This window comes from Alosa pseudoharengus, unplaced genomic scaffold (genome assembly GCF_046254945.1).
Source record: "Alosa pseudoharengus isolate Yale_2024_CS ecotype anadromous, Long Island Sound unplaced genomic scaffold, YU_APseudo_1.1 YU_APseudo_1.1_scf_16, whole genome shotgun sequence".
Lineage (NCBI taxonomy): Eukaryota > Metazoa > Chordata > Actinopteri > Clupeiformes > Clupeidae > Alosa > Alosa pseudoharengus.
The window spans coordinates 33118431-33136023 of NW_027468630.1; the positions used below are offsets into that span (position 1 = coordinate 33118431).

The 17593-nt window shown below is 41.7% G+C and overlaps 2 protein-coding genes across 5 annotated transcripts; one reads left to right on the forward strand and one right to left on the reverse strand.

Annotated features, from left to right (window-relative positions):
* Positions 1 to 392: 392 nt before the first annotated feature.
* nnt2 (nicotinamide nucleotide transhydrogenase 2) lies at positions 393 to 13735 on the forward strand. 3 transcript variants are annotated; one of them, XM_076287787.1, is made up of 23 exons: positions 393 to 518; positions 920 to 1050; positions 1157 to 1324; positions 2172 to 2401; positions 2720 to 2937; positions 3334 to 3421; positions 3984 to 4072; positions 4198 to 4385; positions 4518 to 4651; positions 4846 to 5037; positions 5749 to 5902; positions 6142 to 6303; positions 6445 to 6555; positions 6859 to 7004; positions 7157 to 7352; positions 8259 to 8492; positions 9351 to 9511; positions 9812 to 9991; positions 10208 to 10367; positions 11888 to 11969; positions 12479 to 12597; positions 12995 to 13110; positions 13305 to 13735. In XM_076287787.1, exons 3-23 carry the CDS (start codon positions 1195 to 1197, stop codon positions 13449 to 13451), a joined length of 3237 nt encoding a protein of 1078 aa, XP_076143902.1. In that variant the 5' UTR covers positions 393 to 518; positions 920 to 1050; positions 1157 to 1194; the 3' UTR covers positions 13452 to 13735. The 3 variants fall into 3 exon arrangements, with proteins under 3 accessions (XP_076143902.1, XP_076143901.1, XP_076143900.1); XM_076287786.1 differs by lacking the exon at positions 920 to 1050; XM_076287785.1 differs by lacking the exon at positions 393 to 518 and having other exon boundaries at positions 941 to 1324.
* On the reverse strand, positions 13665 to 15574 carry dtwd1 (DTW motif tRNA-uridine aminocarboxypropyltransferase 1). 2 transcript variants are annotated; one of them, XM_076287788.1, is made up of 5 exons: positions 15525 to 15574; positions 14961 to 15224; positions 14612 to 14755; positions 14275 to 14503; positions 13665 to 14159 (listed from the first exon to the last, which is right to left on the reverse strand). In XM_076287788.1, exons 1-5 carry the CDS (start codon positions 15543 to 15545, stop codon positions 13930 to 13932), a joined length of 888 nt encoding a protein of 295 aa, XP_076143903.1. In that variant the 5' UTR covers positions 15546 to 15574; the 3' UTR covers positions 13665 to 13929. The 2 variants fall into 2 exon arrangements, with proteins under 2 accessions (XP_076143903.1, XP_076143904.1); XM_076287789.1 differs by having other exon boundaries at positions 15361 to 15568.
* Positions 15575 to 17593: the final 2019 nt, after the last annotated feature.

Below are 17593 nucleotides of genomic sequence, written 5' to 3' on the forward strand. Positions count from 1 at the left end.
TGGGATTTGGCAGACGCTTTTGTCCAAAGCGACATACAAATAAAAACATGTTTGACAAAAGGCAGATTTTTAACGCACGGGAGCATGTTATTATTATTTTTTTTTAAATAAGTTATTAAAGGTCCGTTTTTCTATACGAAAGTGTTGCCTTGTGTCTTTTGCATTTCACCCCAGCACTCAGAAGACTGTTTAATGGACTATGCAATACTTCTTACATGCACGATAAACAAACGTCGAGGAGCTTGCTCCACAATTTAGTCTGCCACATATCCTGATTTTTATCTTAATGTTTACGGTTAGACGGTTGAATGAAATGGGTTTGTTTCTGTAAAGCTTTGCAGTTGGCCATTTTTTTCTACACTGCTCGCCCGAATCACATGGCCCGCTATTTATAGTAGATTAGGCAGTGATATCGAAACTCCTCAGTGGTGCCGCGCTGAAGGTCAAAAACAAAATAATTTCAAAAGTTTCTTTCCCCCTGTAGAATAGAAAAATCACACAGCAGAATCTCGGCAAAGGTCAGTGACATCCACTCTAGCCTTGCTGTTTTCTCTTTTCTTCTTTTTGGGCAATAATGCGCGAGTGTGCATGTTTTAGACAGGACACCTTGACGGTATGCGCTTTACTTCTGCTCCTCGTCTTTCCCTCCATGCACAGCAACGGAAAATATTCCACACGAAGCAAACCAAGGCAACTTCAAGGGTTAATCTGGCTATTTGTTAATATTCGAATGTCATTTTGTCTGTATTTCATGAAAATAAGATGAATTGGATATCATTTTGTCTCTTAAAACAAACCTTTAACCATGAAGAACTCTGCTTTTAACAGATGGTAAACATTTTAGCTGAGTTATATGTGACTGGCAGTACCAGTATGTTATGAGTTCTGAATAAAGTCTTGGTGACCCACACTTTCACAGAGAGGAGTTTCTTGGCACTCTGTCCCACTCAGTCGTCACATTCCCAGTTCTCGCGAACCTGCAACCATGTGTTTGCTTACTGATGTCCTGGGGAATGAAATGTCACACTGCTGGGCCTAAAGCATGAGAGTGTGAGTGTGTGTGTCAGCTCTGGGTTCCTGGTGTTGGACTTTTCTGGGAGTAAAATGTGCCTTTCCATCTGAGGGCAAAGTAAGTCTTTCGTTCCTCTGCATTCAGGATATTTGGGTTGGGGCCACAGGACCACTGTGTGAGCCATGTCTTGCCTCCTACGCTGCGTCTCCTGCACCTCTGTGCCCTTGGTTTACCGAGCTGCACTAAAAAAGTCACCTGGGAAAAGGTACTTTCAGACCTGTGCTATTCTATGGAACCAACAGGCTCCCAAAGGTATGTAGTATAGTGTCATACTGCACATTTCATTTGCTATTTTATATATTATAATACTGTTACACCCTATTTTACTCCACCAGCTTTCTGGAGTATCCTTATGTTATACAACTGCAGGTCATTCAAGTTCAAGTTCATTTGAGGTCTTGTTTTTCCCTTTGTTATGTAGTGCCCCCACACACTACAGTCCACAGATAAATGACACATAATAACAGATGAACAGTACAGCGTTTGGAAGCAACTATGAGAAGCACTCACTTTAATCCTTACCTAAATGCATCTGCCTACATGTAATTAATGTTTGAGTGAAGGACTGTTGGAGAGGTCATGTAAAGGTGAAATCCTAACTTTGCTAGTTTTTCACTGACCACTGCCTTTCAAGCAAGTCTCACTAGTGTCAATGAGGTTGTTAATGCCACGACAGAGAGCCCCCTCAACGTGTGCTTTTTTCTGGTTTTGTGTTGTGTGATCGGACATTTTTGTGAGCTGTGTGAAAACGGCTCACTGAGCCTGTGCAGACCGGGCACAGCTGGGCACGCAGCCAGTCGGCTGCTAATAATGTCTTGCTGTTGTTGGAGATCCGCAAGCCAAGTAAGGAGAGATATGTGAAACAAGACTCTGCAACAGACTCTACTTTTTTACTGGCTTGTGTATACGCTGCACGTGCCTAGCCTTATTTCTTTTTTACTGTTTTGTTCCCCGTCTATTTTATTTAAGGTGCTCATGATCCTACAGTTTTTTTAAGCACAGAAACAGAAAAGCTGTTGGAGTAGGCCTATCTGTGTTTGGAGGTCTAGGGGGCTCTCTTCACCAGCGCTGCAGCCCTAAGTTGCTGTGTTCCCCTCAGGTGTGCGTTATAAAGATGTCATGGTGGGTGTGCCCAAGGAGATCTTCAAGACTGAGAAGAGAGTGGCGCTGTCCCCTGCCGGAGTGGAGGCCCTGGTCAAGCAGGGCTTTAATGTCCAGGTGGAGAGCGGCGCCGGAGACGAATCCAAGTTCTCCAATGATCAGTACCAACAGGCAGGGGCCAAAATTACCGACACCAAGGGCGCCTTCAACTCAGACCTGGTTCTGAAGGTAAGCAGAATTATACCTGAATGTTAGTACCAGGATTTTTAATTATTATAATTATTATTTGGTATAATAATTATTATTATCATTATTTTTTGTCATATTTAATTTAATGAGTCATTTGTACTCTTGAGTCAATGAGTCAGTTGTACTCTTTAAACTCTGTACATAAATGTTTCATAACTCTCATGACATGGAGCACCACCCTAAAATGATGAAGGTCTTTTGAAGGGCACATGTGTGAAAAAAACCTCTCAGGCATAACCTGAAAAAGAAATGCAGTTGGGAGCACGAATGTCTTATCAGATCTTTCTGGGAACACAGGTGCGAGCGCCGACCTTCAGCGAGGCTTTGGGCAAGCATGAGGCCGAGCTGCTGAAGCCCAAGTCCACCCTGGTGAGCTTCATCTACCCCGCCCAGAACCCCGAGCTCATGGACAAGCTGGCCAAGCAGCAGTGCACCGTCCTGGCCATGGACCAGGTCCCCCGAGTGACTATCGCCCAGGGTTACGACGCCCTGAGCTCCATGGCCAACATCGCAGGGTGAGCTTACGTGAGCGCATGGTCCATGTCAATGCACGATACAGTGGGGGTGATGTGTAATGATCTGTTCTGCAGCCTTGTGGAGGTTTTTCTGCTCTGCCTCTTTTATGGCTAAATGATTAATGTTCTGTCAGGACAAGCACGAATAAGGAATTGTAAAAAGTGCATATTTACAACTGGGACCAACTTTATATATTGGAGCAAAGAGCAGAAAACATGTTTTCCATTTAAATTCCCTCTTATCTTCCACAGTGATGACAATGGCTATACATTTAAGATGAGGTTAAAGTATATTATTCATGCTAAGTTATCAGGAAGCACTTCCCACATGGTTTAATTAGGAAATTATCCAGGGGCCAAGAAGGTGCATTGACTTTTTTCCCCCATGGTACTCAGGTACAAGGCCGTGGTCCTCGCTGCCAACCACTTTGGAAGATTCTTCACCGGCCAGATTACCGCAGCTGGGAAAGTACCTCCAGCTAAGGTAGCCACTGACAACTAGCTCAATCTGTCATAAAAAAAGTACTCATTACACAGGCTAAGAAGTTCCCTACACATTGTGATTTAGCTGTGGAGAACTGACAAAAATTGCTGTAGTATTTACATAATCGCTCCTGCCTCAAAACCCGGATTGCTGCTAAAAAGGTGCGGTCTAGAATCATTGTGGAGACATGGAGAGGCTAGGTAGTTATTATAAGAACCAGTTTGAGAGCTGTGAATACAAATAAAGATGTTTCCATTGATTTGGAAGGTTATGAATAATTGTATATATTATTAATAAAAAAAAAAGATGAAAACCCTTCTTTTTTGATTCCATGTTTTTCCCACATTGTCTTATAACCTTTTGGCGTGTGGCAGTGTCAGAACAAACATTGGTCAAGAGAAAATCAACAATAAATCAATATTTGCCAGGGGTATGAATAATTATGTTCCTGTATGTAATATTTATATGTGAGTATTTGAATAATGTGTTATCAGGATTTCAGCAGTAAAACCAGCCTTACGAAAGATAACTGTAGAATTGATCATATGTTTGACCCCCACAGGTGCTTGTTATTGGTGGTGGCGTAGCAGGATTGGCTGCAGCAGGAGCAGCCAAATCAATGGGGGCCATTGTGAGAGGGTTTGACACAAGGTACAAAACACGATAAACCACCATGTAACTGCAATGCACCAGCGGTAAATCTTTAGGACTTTTAATTGTATGAACGGTCACATCATAGTGTGAGCAGGAAAAGTGACAGTGTTTTCTGTAACCAGACCAGCAGCACTGGAGCAGTTCAGGTCCTTTGGGGCAGAAGCTTTGGAAGTGAATATCAAAGAGTCAGGAGAGGGAGTTGGGGGTTATGCCAAGGAGATGTCTAAAGAGTTCATAGAGGCCGAGATGGAACTGTTTGCCAAGCAGTGCAAGGAGGTGGACATCGTTATCACTACTGCTCTTATTCCAGGTAAAAAAACACATTCAACCACACTTTTAAATCACAGTTTGACAATTCTGTTGCATATATCACTGACTCTGTCCTCATTGCTTAATCTATTTAATCAGTTCAGTGTTTAATTGATCTCCATGGTCCCTGCAGGAAAGAGGGCTCCCATCCTGATTAAGACGCCGATGGTGGAGTCCATGAAGGATGGCTCTGTGGTGGTGGATTTGGCCGCTGAAGCCGGAGGCAACATTGAGACGATTAAACCCGGAGAACTCTATGTGCACAAAGTGAGTGACACTGTTCCAACCAGTAAACCTCCATGTTGGTATGGTGAACACACATAGCACAGTGATATTAAAACAAATGGGTACAAGGTTGTGCATCTCATTAAAAGAAGATGAAAAGAAGATGTGAGAACATTTATAGATGACATGCAAAAAAGCAATAGCCAATTTTTATTTCTATTTTTTCTATTCATTAGGGGGTGACAAACATTGGATTCACAGATCTCCCTAGCAGAATGTCCACACAAGCCAGCTCACTGTACTCCAACAACATTCTGAAGCTACTGAAAGCTATTAGCCCTGATAAGGAGTACTTCCACTTTGAACCTGTGGACGACTTTGATTACGGAACACTTGACCATGTCATCCGTGGCACCACGGTGATGAAGGTAAGTATCAATGCTGCTACTCCTGCAGCTTTCGAACATACCAGAATAGGGCCCATTTCATAATTAAGAATTCAATGTCAACTCCAACAGCTAAGAGATTACATTTGATCTGTGTATGGCATGCACGTCAGTGAGACAAAAACATTGAACATTGAGACACCAAAGCCAAAACTTTTGAATTTTAAAGGCCCACACAGCCAACTTGGCTCATACGCACAAGGCTGTCAGCAAGATTGACGTCTCACGTGAGAAAAAGGATTGGGGCTTTGGATTTTCTGTGTTTGCCTTCTTTTCCAAGAATCCCCCCCACCCCCCCGACACTTTGTTTATTGCATACTTGAAAGACAGAGGGGGAACAGACAGCCTCCAGGGTAAATATCATCTTACCGTCTATTGAAACAGCAATTCACACAATTTTCATCGGAATTTATGGTGCTGCTCAGAGCTGTTTCTTAACACGCTCCAAAGAAGTCTCCTATTTTGTTGACTTGGCTGTTGTCTCTATGGCCCTGTGAACTATGAGTCATTGTGGTTTTGGTCTTCTACTTGTGCCATTATTTAAACATTATAAACTCAGTCATGTTCAAGGGAACAAATGCATGGTGATGAAACACTTGGATCAGTTTCATCATTTATTTATCTATCTGCTTTATGCGTGTGTGTAAAACTATGTTCACTCTGCACTGACGCGTATGTCTCCTGTAACCCCAGCAAGGCAAGAACATCTTCCCATCGCCATTGCCAAAGACTGTCCCTCCACCTCCCCCGGCTAAGATCAAGTCTGTAGCCGAGCTGGAAAAGGAGAAAAAGGCAACGGTCTCCCCCTTTAACCGCACCATGACCTCCGCAGGCATCTACACAGCAGGTGAAGAGACACACTACATTCCCACGATTCACTCTAGATTGTGGGAGAAGAGAGAAGGCGCATAGCTTATGGCTAGTTGTGAATAGTTGTTGTGGGTGAATGTAATCCTATTATATACTTCAGCATGTAGTGTTTCTAGACGTGGAGGTGCATGAAAAAGGCACTTGTTAGGCGCACACCCCACTGGGCAAAGTTATGTGTGTATTTCATGTGTATTTTTTTAATTTGTCTTGTTGTAGGGGTGTCCACTGTCCTTGGTCTAGGTCTTGTCGCACCCAACGCTGCTTTCACCCAGATGGTCACCACTTTTGGACTGGCAGGAATTGTTGGCTATCACACGGTGTGGGGCGTCACCCCAGCCTTACACTCACCTCTCATGTCTGTCACCAATGCCATCTCAGGTGAAATACCCCTATAATCTAATGACCTGGCAACATCATCTTCAACAATACACTCTAGGTTTGGTTTATGCATTACAGATCTCTGCTGTTTTGATTTTGGCTGTCTATGAACTGCACTCAGACTGTTCTTCCAATCCCTAGGCCTGACTGCTGTGGGTGGCTTAGTGTTGATGGGTGGAGGTCTCACACCATCATCTCTCCCTGAAAGTCTGGCACTGGCAGCTGCGTTTGTGTCATCTATCAACATTGCAGGTTTGACCCTGATCCCATCAAAAATACAACTCAATATCTACTCAGACCCTACTCAGGCTTGTATTTAAGTGTAATTAAGTGTATTTAACCATTGAAAATGTATACCATAACAGATGTAGACTTCTGACAGTACGTAGACCAGAACTGTTAAATGATAATTCCTCAAGTGTTTGATTCCCAGCAGCCTTCTATCATGTTAAAAAAATTGGAAGAATTCTAAGCTATGAAAGTGTTATGGGATGCATACTGCGCATAGACAGTGCAAAGTATATTTAACTTCAAATGATCTGCTGTTCCTCTCAGGCGGTTTCCTCATCACAAAGAGAATGTTGGACATGTTTAAGCGGCCCACAGACCCCCCGGAGTATAACTACCTGTATGGAATCCCTGGAGCTCTCTTTGTGGGGGGATATGGAGCATCTGTAGCCAGTGGCTACCACATAGAACAGGTGTTGATGCAATGTAGCCCTTTTACTCTATTGATCTCTTTTATGAAGCAAAGCATGCATCATACTGTAGATCTCAACAGTCTTTAAAATGTCTGTAGATGTTTGTGTTCTGTGTGAATCCCACTGCTCACTCCCAGCCTGTGTGTTGACAGATGATGTACCTTGGCTCGGGCCTGTGCTGTGTCGGAGCCCTGGCCGGCCTGTCTGCCCAGGGCACCAGTCGCTTGGGCAACACCCTGGGCATGATGGGGGTGGCTGGGGGCATCGCTGCCACCCTGGGTGCACTCAAGCCCTCCCCTGAGCTGCTGTCACAGATGTCTCTGGCCATGGCAAGCGGAGGCACCTTAGGTATGTCGGAGCGCATACCGCAGCATCGGCACATACCACAGCGCCTTGTCTGTCCTCATGTTGAAGTCGGGCCAAGTTGACATGACGATATCACATTAAGGGTGCTAGAAAAAGTGTACTAGAAATATTACATGAGGGTTTCGTTTGCCATGAGACAGAGCAACAGAACTGCTTTAATCTGGAGAAATGTATCTAGACTTGAATCTCACTCACAATTAGTTTATCATAAACACATACAGAAAATATGTATTGTATGCAAAAAATTCTGTAGTTGTAACAAAAATCCTTTGAGGTCAACCACATCATCACACGTGCTTGCTCAGAGGAATTTCATGGCATTTACAGTGATGGTAAAACCTGTTTACATTATGATACATAGAATGTTAATCATCTTGTCAGTGTACTGTTTGTAGCTGTCATTTTCACATGATGAATGATGATATATTCAGACCTCTGGCACTTCTTCAGCAAACGTTCAGGGTGTGTTTGTTTATATATGGCGTTGTTTGTCTTTTTCATCTTCTAATTTGATTTGCAGCCATTTTAATTTCATACTAAGCGGCTGGCCTGGTTCCCTCTATGTGGGGTTTGATGTTAATTCCCAGATATATCTAGGCTTATGAGAAACAGACGTTTCCTTTTCATCAAGTTTGTCAGACTGAATTGAATTATGCTCTAATCAGGCATTGCATGTCGCAGCTTTAGCGAAGATGGTGCTGAAATGTTGACCAAATTTATGGTGCAAAGATGACAGATGATCTCCATTCAGTGTCAGCCTAAAGTTTGTATCTCATATCAATTGATTTAATCCATAGCAATATGAAGGCTAATCCTCTTGTTACTTAGAGAATACTGCATATGCTTGTCTGAGTTATTACTAAATCTTTTGATTCTGTCTGCTGGCAGGATTGACCATCGCCAAGAAAATTGAGATCAGTGATCTACCTCAGTTGGTGGCAGCCTTCCATAGCCTTGTAGGGTTGGCTGCAGTGCTCACCTGCGTTGCTGAGTACATGATTGAGTATCCCCACCTCGACGCCCATCCTGCTGCCAATATGGTGAAGACCGTTGCCTATCTTGGCACCTACATTGGTGGTGTCACCTTCAGTGGTTCCCTGGTTGCTTATGGAAAGCTTCAAGGTACACAGCATTGCTGAGGGATAAGATTGCTTCCTCACTCACACAAAAAGTTCCCATTAGCTCTGTTGATCCACATAAATGTGTGCCAAGGGTGGATGTGGAAAATATTCTTGTCCTCATTGTCTCCTTTAAACAGTCGACAAGTAGGCCAAGTTTTATTCAATTCCAGCTATGATTTGCCTTAAAGCTGGCATGTCTGGTATTTTCCCTTGGACAAATGTACTCTTGCAGGCGATGTGAAAAACTAGAGATTGCTAAATGTTCAAAAAGTAAGGAAAAGATTAGGCGATTTTAAAAACTGCCAATCAGTGAGGCCATTCCTTGCCAGAACTATGCAGGGCAACAGGAAAAACACTGGAATGCTTCATCTGCCTTGGTATATCATCTCATAAAGTTATCTCTCAAAATATGATGTCAGGATGATTTGCCAGTTGAACCATGTGCCCCTGCTGTCCAATCGTCTTCTCCTATGCTCAGTGAAAGAATCAAATTGTGGAGTCTAGCCAAAGGAAGATAGAAGACCCACTGAGGCTCTGGTTTACCACACATTAGCAGTAATAATCAGCACGCCCTGTAGCCCAGTGTTTGCCAAAACTTGTCATCTTTTATCGATAAAGATCTCCCTGATTTTTTGCGCTTGAAGAAGCTTCCCAGATTTTCTTTTTTAGCATTGATTGTTGGTTTTGTTCAGTTGCCAAGAATGAGAGACTAGCATCAAGCTGCATTCTCATACCTGCGTTAAAGTTTGAGGCTTGTTTTAGAGTGACTGTTTCATTGTGAGCATTACCTTCAGGTAAAAGAAGGAAACATGTCATTTCTGATTTAATCTCCAACGTTGAAAAACACTCTGTGACTCAGGCGTTCTTAACTCGGCACCCCTGATGCTCCCTGGCCGCCACATGATGAACGCTGGCCTCATGGCTGCCTCGGTCGGAGGCATGGTGCCCTTCATGCTGACCGACAGCTACGGTACAGGCATGGGCTGCCTGCTGGGGGTGTCCGGCCTCTCCACCGTCATGGTAAGCGTGGACTTGCATGGCAAGATGGTGATTCAGGAAAACATATTTTCTCTAAGCTATGAACTGTATGTGTTAACAGTAGATTGCCCCAAAATAGCAACTTTATGCAAGTTATTATGCATTCTGTCTCATAGCTATTCCTTATGTGTAGGAAATCTGACACAGTGCTCTTATGCTGAGAGGTTGAAGCAGCATTTATTTTATAGTATTGCAGAATTTGAGACAACTGAATGGTGAATGGTAAGAGAACACTGAATGGTATGATCCATTTTTGTGTGCTCTTCTCTCCTCCATATCTAGGGCGTCACACTGACTGCAGCCATCGGGGGTGCAGACATGCCTGTGGTCATCACCGTGCTGAACAGCTACTCTGGCTGGGCCCTGTGTGCCGAGGGCTTCTTGCTGGACAACAACCTCATGACCATCGTTGGCGCACTGATTGGCTCGTCCGGTGCCATCCTGTCTTATATCATGTGTGTGGTGAGTATGGACAGATGGCTGGTCTCCATTCACACATCCCCTGACAGAATTAATAAGAAGACTTGTGCAATTGCAACCACCTGCAAGTGTTTTCTCTTGGCTAATGACTATAGTTTCCATCCTTGAAAGATACTCTCCTATTGACTCATACCCCACATCACTATTTCAGTGACTGAATACTGATGTGTACACTGAAAGATGACATTGTCTTTGCAGGCCATGAACCGCTCCCTTCCTAATGTTATTTTGGGTGGCTATGGCACTTCATCCACTGCTGGTGGGAAACCCATGGAGATTGTAGGCACCCACACTGAAGTTAACTTGGACCAGTCCATTGAAATGATAAGGGAGGCGAACAGCATTATTATCACTCCTGGTAAGCTTCTACAATAAACGTAATGAAGTAACCATATTATCTGCAGGAATGCCACCGAGGAATCTTTTTTTTACTGATGCTTAGCAGGCTTCCTTTAGGTTTGACCCAAAAGATCAGCACAAAGTTTATAACATATTATATTCTTTGTAATTCAAAGTTTAGTTTAGTAATGGTTAATCAGCTGCCATCAAAATACTAGGGGGGATTTAAATGTGGCAAGATTTTGTCCACCAGAGGGCAACAGTGTGCCATGTTCCTCTTCTCCCTGAGCCAAACCATACCAGTAAAAACATGCACAATGTAAAGTTAAAGCAAAAGTATGTAGTTCTGTAGCAGTTTTAAAGGTATGCTTTTTATCATTCTCAAATGATTGTGATGTCTGGTCATGTCAAGGGAAACCTATATCATTGTCACCATGTGGCTTTGCAGCTTAAATCCAAAACAGCTTGATACTAGATAATATAGAAAGAAAATAAAGAAATTTAATTAGTCTTTTTGGCTAATTAGCTCACTAATGTTAGAGTAGAGAAAACAACTCCTTATTGCTGCTTTCATGTTAAAGCATCATGCTTTTATTTTAGCTATACATAAGCTGGGACTTCTAAAGATCAGCTCTATATAAGACAAATAGATAAAAAAAACTTAAATGGATCAAGTTAGCTTTGCTGCTGAAGCTAATGTGCCATGTTGCATGCATTACTCCTTTTTCATGCATGAAATCCCACTGTGACCGTAGAATTCACTGTCCAGAAGACCCCGAGTCCACCATCAGGGCATCTGGGGAAGGTGACAGCATCAGCTGAGAGCACTGGACGCGCGGCCCATGTTTGTTTTCCTTTCTCTTGTTCTGGGCAACATAATAAATCACAGAGCTGGGTCCCATGGATCAGGTTTCAAAGTTGTAAGAGGATGGAAATGAAAAGACAGCCGATCCAACACATGTCTACTCCACCGTAGCAAGTCCACGGTGAAGCACAAGAAGTCAATTACAACAGCGTGGTGGAGGGAGCAGGCAGATACAGTTGCCTTTAGGGGTCAGATGTTGGGAGGTTTGACTGTCCCATAGGGATCTACTTAACTGCTAAATCTACTGGCCCTGCAGCACGGAATAAAGACCCCTCTACCCTCTCCAGATATTTGAAAACAGAGGTCAGCCAGTGAGAGGGGGAAAGATGGTCTCTCGCACGCACACTGCCATGCCGGTAGAATTCCTCTGCATTAAGGCTCTGGGGTTAGAGGCCTCTGTGTCATGGGGAGCCCCCCCTGTGTTGAGGCAGAGCATGTGCTGTGGGAAGGGTACAGCCTAGCTGAAGTTGCCACACACGATTTCCTTTTCCTGCCTCTAATGAAAGGTGCAATGTCACTTGAAATTCCAGTTACTACTCTTGTTGTCTGTCTGTAACATTAACGAAGTGCCATATGGTTAGAACACGAATGTCTGGTTGACTTTGAAGTTGACTTTTTGGTTGTTTGGTAATTATACTGAGAACCATACATTTTGTTATTGTTTGTTTTATAAGGTTGGGGTCTTTGTGCAGCCAAGGCCCAGTATCCCATTGCTGACATGGTGAAGATGCTCTGTGAGCAGGGCAAGTCAGTCAGGTAAGACAAAAGACTAACGTTTTTAGTTGCTGCTTAACTAAAGGAGTTGACCAAGAGGACTTGTAAGCACAACCCACTCTTTCCTGGAATAATGTAGGGGGAAGTTCCACAAAATGTCCCAAAAGCTAATGGGAACAATCTTATTTATATTCAAAAACAAGACAAAACATGTCTATGTCTCAAATCGTAATGCGAAAAATGTCAAGATCACCCAAATAAAGGGGAAAAAGTAAATCAATTGCGGAGATACTCCAGACAGTATTTACATATCAGACCAGAGAAGATAGACATCTTCCGGAAAGTTTAGGAAATTATCCTGTGGAGAAATTACGAGAGAACAATCAAGACAGAGAATCAGCCAATGAGAATGTGATTTCATTTTGTGTGTTTATTTTATTTACACGTCATCATTAACAGCTGAATTAAAAACCATCTAAATCCAGCGTTAAACGTAGCTAATAAATGAACCTAACAAATTTTATTTATTTAGTTATTCTTTTCCTTGTCAGATTTGGAATCCACCCTGTGGCTGGCCGCATGCCTGGTCAGCTGAATGTCCTTTTGGCTGAGGCTGGAGTTCCTTATGATATTGTGCTGGAAATGGATGAGATCAATGAGGACTTCCCAGGTGATAATCAAATGGGTCAACTGTAATTCCATGAGTGTCCTCTTTAAATAGTGGGAGGTTTAGGAGTCGGGGTAATTCCGCAGGATCAGCACACAGACCAATCATCCAGCTTCACAGGTGTCTCTCCATTGATTCCGACATAATAAATAGCGGCATCACAGTTGAATTAACGTTCATCATATAATGATGTTTAGACATGCAATGTTTGAGAGCAACAGTTTGTTTTCATAACTACCACCTTCTTAGCCTACGCAACTCTTCAGACACATGGTTCTGTTTAGATTATATGGGGATGAATGAGAACCGCTAGTGCTAGTTTACCTCTTCATACTGTAGGTTTGTTTGCTTGCTTGTTTTAGTGGATGCTTTTATGTTGAAAGTAATTTTTTGTCCACAGAGACTGATTTGACTCTTGTCATCGGAGCCAACGACACTGTAAACTCTGCGGCCCAAGAGGACCCAAATTCCATAATTGCTGGAATGCCTGTGCTGGAGGTCTGGAAGTCAAAGCAGGTACAGTATAAACTTCCCCTGAATTGCGTGAGGTGATGACATGACGTGGTCTCAGCCACCTATGGCCAGCCAATGGGACGTCAGTCATGCCCCAGGGAGGCCCTGTGAGACCACTCTGATTTATGAATCATGCTTTAACAATCATTCATCCAACAACCTTGCTGCTTGCCAATAACAATCTCATTTGTCATCAGGTGATTGTGATGAAGCGTACTCTTGGTGTGGGCTACGCTGCAGTGGACAACCCCATATTCTACAAACCCAATACATCCATGCTGCTGGGAGATGCCAAGAAAACATGTGATAGCTTACAGGGTAAAATTAGGGAAGCTTTCTATTAGCTCCAGCATATAGCTCCAGTACTATGTGTATTTATTAATTGATCTTGTCCATATCCATTTGATGAATGTATGATTGTTGTATTTCAATTCCATGGCATAGAGTTATTGTGCATTCAAACCCAGAGCTAATCATTAGTCTGAAAGTAAGTACATCTTGCAAGAGTATAAAAGATGTGCAAAATAATTAACATAAATGACAAATACAAATCAAAATTTAAAATCAATGGAAGTTTTACTGAGTTGCATGAGTTTTCTGATTTGTAAATAAAAGTATTTCACAATGACTTCTGTAAATATTCTCTTTGTGTTTACCCATTATGCACAAGAAATGACACCAGTGTACTGATGTAATGGTGTTCTGAAATGTAAATACACTTGGCTGTCCCTTACGCCAACTGTGCATTGGCATGTCTTGAGATCATTATCAGGATGTGCATTGCAAGAGGACTATCTGTAATGTCCAGCTGTTCAATGCTCATTATATTTTTCCAGCAGATACTTTTGCTTTGTTGATAATTTTATGGAGGTAGGAGTAAAAAAAGAGAAGGTTGTCATATTCACCACTGTACTCCTTCCGGAGGCACAGAGTATGATAGTCTTTAAGGAAGTAATAAATAGCCTCTATTGTAGCAAGATATGTGTCTGGTGAACCTCGCTGATGACGCCAGAAACAGGTTTTCCTTGTCTTCAACTCAACCCGTAGCAGAGCTAGAAAAAACAAGGCATAGTGTGTTAATATCAGTCTACTATACGTATAAACACACACTATAATGAAATATATCTACCAATCTCATTGCTGATATCAGCACATGATGCTACTCACGTTCGAGTCGTTCATCTGTGATTATTCTGGTAGTCTGGTTCCATGTGCTGTCGATGAAGATGACTCTTTCTAGATGACAGGACTGTGGATTTACTTTGTCTTCAGTCTCTTCTGTGGCCTTCTGTCTCTTTACTCTTGGTTCATCAGATGAGTTTGTTCTTATGTCATTTAGATGCTCCGACATCTCTTCAAGGGTCACTGAGTCAGGTCCAGGGAAAACCAAAACTGCCTGATGGCCAAAGCAGGAATAATAAAAGGGAAAATACTTAAGATATGTCATTTTAGGTTTGTTACGTTTTCTTTTTAGGAGTTGAGCATATTAAGAGTGCACACCGACCTTGTGCACATCACCATCCAGCTCCGGTATGCAAGGGTAAGTGTAAATGTTGACATCGTCGGGAGCGATGAGTCTGGCATGTACCGCAGTGCTCTTTCCATCAGTTTCATTGGGGTGTTTAATTATGTCAATTCTGACCGGGAGCTGTAATTACAATTAGCATACAAAAACAATTTTAAAACATTAGTCCTTCAACCTGCTTGTTTTCATAATAAACAATTTTGTCCGTTGCCTTTGGTTCAGACAAATGCTCACGACCAAGTTAATCGATCTGGATCAATTAGCCAGAGATTTTAGTTGTTTGAGGCCATTATATGGAATTACGACTGATTCTGTATCTCGCACTAACCTTAATTAAGGGGATTTCCTGCTGGTTCACACCGACTAAAGTGAAACATGTGTAGCAGAAGAACATCCTTGAACCACCACATTTAGAACACTTTATCCTGCCGTGCGTTTGTGCTCTTTCGAGTACTTCGTGTGATGCCAATTTCAGACCTTGGAGAGGCGATTCAGCTTGACTAGAGCAGTCTAACGTTAAATTATCCGAGCTTCTGTCGAGCTGTTCCTCTGATTTTGGGACATCTTCTGTGACTGTGCTAGTGGCAGACATCTACGTGGTAGAAGGGTCCGATTTCACCAAAGATAAATCACAGTTTAAGTATACTTCTTAGTGACGAAACCACAAATAGTATATTTATGCGATGACAACAACGTCTAACGTTACATTCGTACATGTGGTTACTTACGTTAGCTATAACAAACACCACTGATTAACGTTACAGATAAATATCGTCAGCTATGCTCGCTTGATGAGTTAATTAATGAATATAAATAGTGCAAATTCGTATATTCCTCTGATACACTGTATGAATTAAAATCGCTCAGTAAAAGCTTCCAGTCCTTAACATACAAGAAACGTTTGCTTTTCCATGCAGCTTGTGGGGCTTGTATCCGTTTTGCTCATGTGAACCGGAACTAAATCGCACTTTGGAGGAAGTAAAACTAACTCAGTTTACCTCGGTTCCTTAGCAACATAATTCAACATGCTGACTGAACTGAGTCTGAGAGGAGGTTTACACCATTTTTTACAGTCTATGGTTTACACACTTTAAAAAAATTATAAATGACCGTGGATAAATTGAACCTAATTATACAAAATGTCAATGAATTCAAATGACGCAGAAATCCCTATCGACTCATTTGAGGAATTCCTTAGACGTCAAAAACTGGTATGATAAATGCCCAAATGTAGGGTGTTAAATTCTTAAATTAGTTAACGTTAACGTAACGAACCAAGCATGGTCAAACGTTTACACCTGATACAAGTCAGCTGGCGTTAACTTGGCTGATTATCTGCAATGAACTGCAGTAATTACGGTATACTGTTACAGCCAACCACCAACAATAAATTAAATGTGCAGAACTGAAGTTTCTTTTGTCAAAAATGAGATAGATAGATAGATAGATAGATAGATAGATACTTTATTGATCCTCAAGGGGAAATTCAAGGAATTCAATGAATCTGCTTCTGGATTGAGCCTAGCAATTTGAATGGTGGTGGCTAACGTACGTAGATTTGCCGTGATGGTCAGTGTTTCTTTTCTCTTTTTGTTTTTTCAGGTAGAGTGGCCTGAGACTATCAGGAAATATGTGCAGGTGCCATCAGACTACCATTTCAACTCTGTAGAGGAAATAGACGAGTATTTGAAAAAAATGGTACCATTTCCAGTGGAAATAGCTACATCTATCTCAACGCTTGTAGATGAAGTATGGGGGAGAGTGAAGGAAAATGATGCCATTTTATCAAAAGCTATTATTAAACCAACAGGATGTCCAACCAGAGCCACACCCAAATCAAACAATCACCCTTGTAAGCGCACACTTTTGGGCACAAATGATGATGGTGATAATGATTATAATGATATTTTATCATCATCATCATCATCATCATTATTATTATTATTATTATATATAGGCCTATTGTTATAAGGTGAGGCCAAATCAGCAAATCAGAAGCATCAACAACCCATCTCATAAAGCACATCTATTTATTTGCAGATCCAGACTTAGTTGCAAAAGCACATAAGAAAATTAAAGAACAGGCAAGTGTATCAAAATTGTAATCTTTAAAGCTGTAACATTATTGTTCTTTAAAAGAAAAACATGTGACATTTTGTCATCTTAGATTGAAACAGTAACCCTGTGTCCAGATGTCATGGTATGTTCACTTTGTTCACCAGACTGTTGGCCTATACAGTACATATTCATACATGACAATGTAACATTATTGAGCACTGACACTGAGCATTTGTTCAACCCTATTTCTATAGGATTTTGAATTCCCTGGATTTTCAAATTTAGAGCATACTGATATTCCAGGGCTTCCCAGTACCTCTCTGCATTTGGACCATATTTCAGAGGCACAAAGCTTTAATGTGAGTGCAAACTGTTGCAACGCTATAAAGTGTTGTCCCTCTTTCCTTGGCTGTGTGCAGTGTGTGTTTTAACATTATTGTTATTATGTCAGCATGCTATGAGAAAATGTTTTACTTTTTTTTTTTTTTGGAAGAAAATGTCATTTAGATTAGATCAACACATGGTTTACTCATTGGTGTCAGTACTGTATCTATTCATCTTGTTGAAAGCCAGATGTTGTTAGGGAAGATATTAAACAGACATGTCATGGTATGTCCTATTTAAAAAACACCTGAACTGTCATACTTTTTTCTGAAGCACTGGTTGCATGCAACCTTCACCTTGTATGGAAAACTTTTGTGATGTGTAGGTGTTAACTATATTGTGTGCTGTATTCAACCTTTAACCATGAGGACAGCATGTATTTAACTAATACAGTACAGTATGTCATTTTTGCCGACATTATGTATAGTTCAGCACTGGAAAAACACTGAATGTCCAGAGTGAGTTGAGCTTTATTGAAAGCTTTGATCTTTTCAAATACAGCCAGGCTTCTTGAAAATC

Excerpts from the sequence above, each read along its gene's own strand:
- nnt2 (XM_076287787.1), top strand. The coding sequence starts at position 1,195 with ATGTCTTGCCTCCTACGCTGCGTCTCCTGCACCTCTGTGCCCTTGGTT. Across the intron at positions 4,386-4,517 it reads CACTACTGCTCTTATTCCAG|GAAAGAGGGCTCCCATCCTG; the intron begins GTAAAAAAACAC and ends TGGTCCCTGCAG. Across the intron at positions 11,970-12,478 it reads GAGCAGGGCAAGTCAGTCAG|ATTTGGAATCCACCCTGTGG; the intron begins GTAAGACAAAAG and ends TTTCCTTGTCAG.
- dtwd1 (XM_076287788.1), bottom strand. The coding sequence starts at position 15,545 with ATGGAAAAGCAAACGTTTCTT. Across the intron at positions 15,225-15,524 it reads TGGAAAAGCAAACGTTTCTT|ATGTCTGCCACTAGCACAGT; the intron begins GTATGTTAAGGA and ends TCTACCACGTAG. Across the intron at positions 14,160-14,274 it reads CACAGATGAACGACTCGAAC|CTCTGCTACGGGTTGAGTTG; the intron begins GTGAGTAGCATC and ends TGTTTTTTCTAG.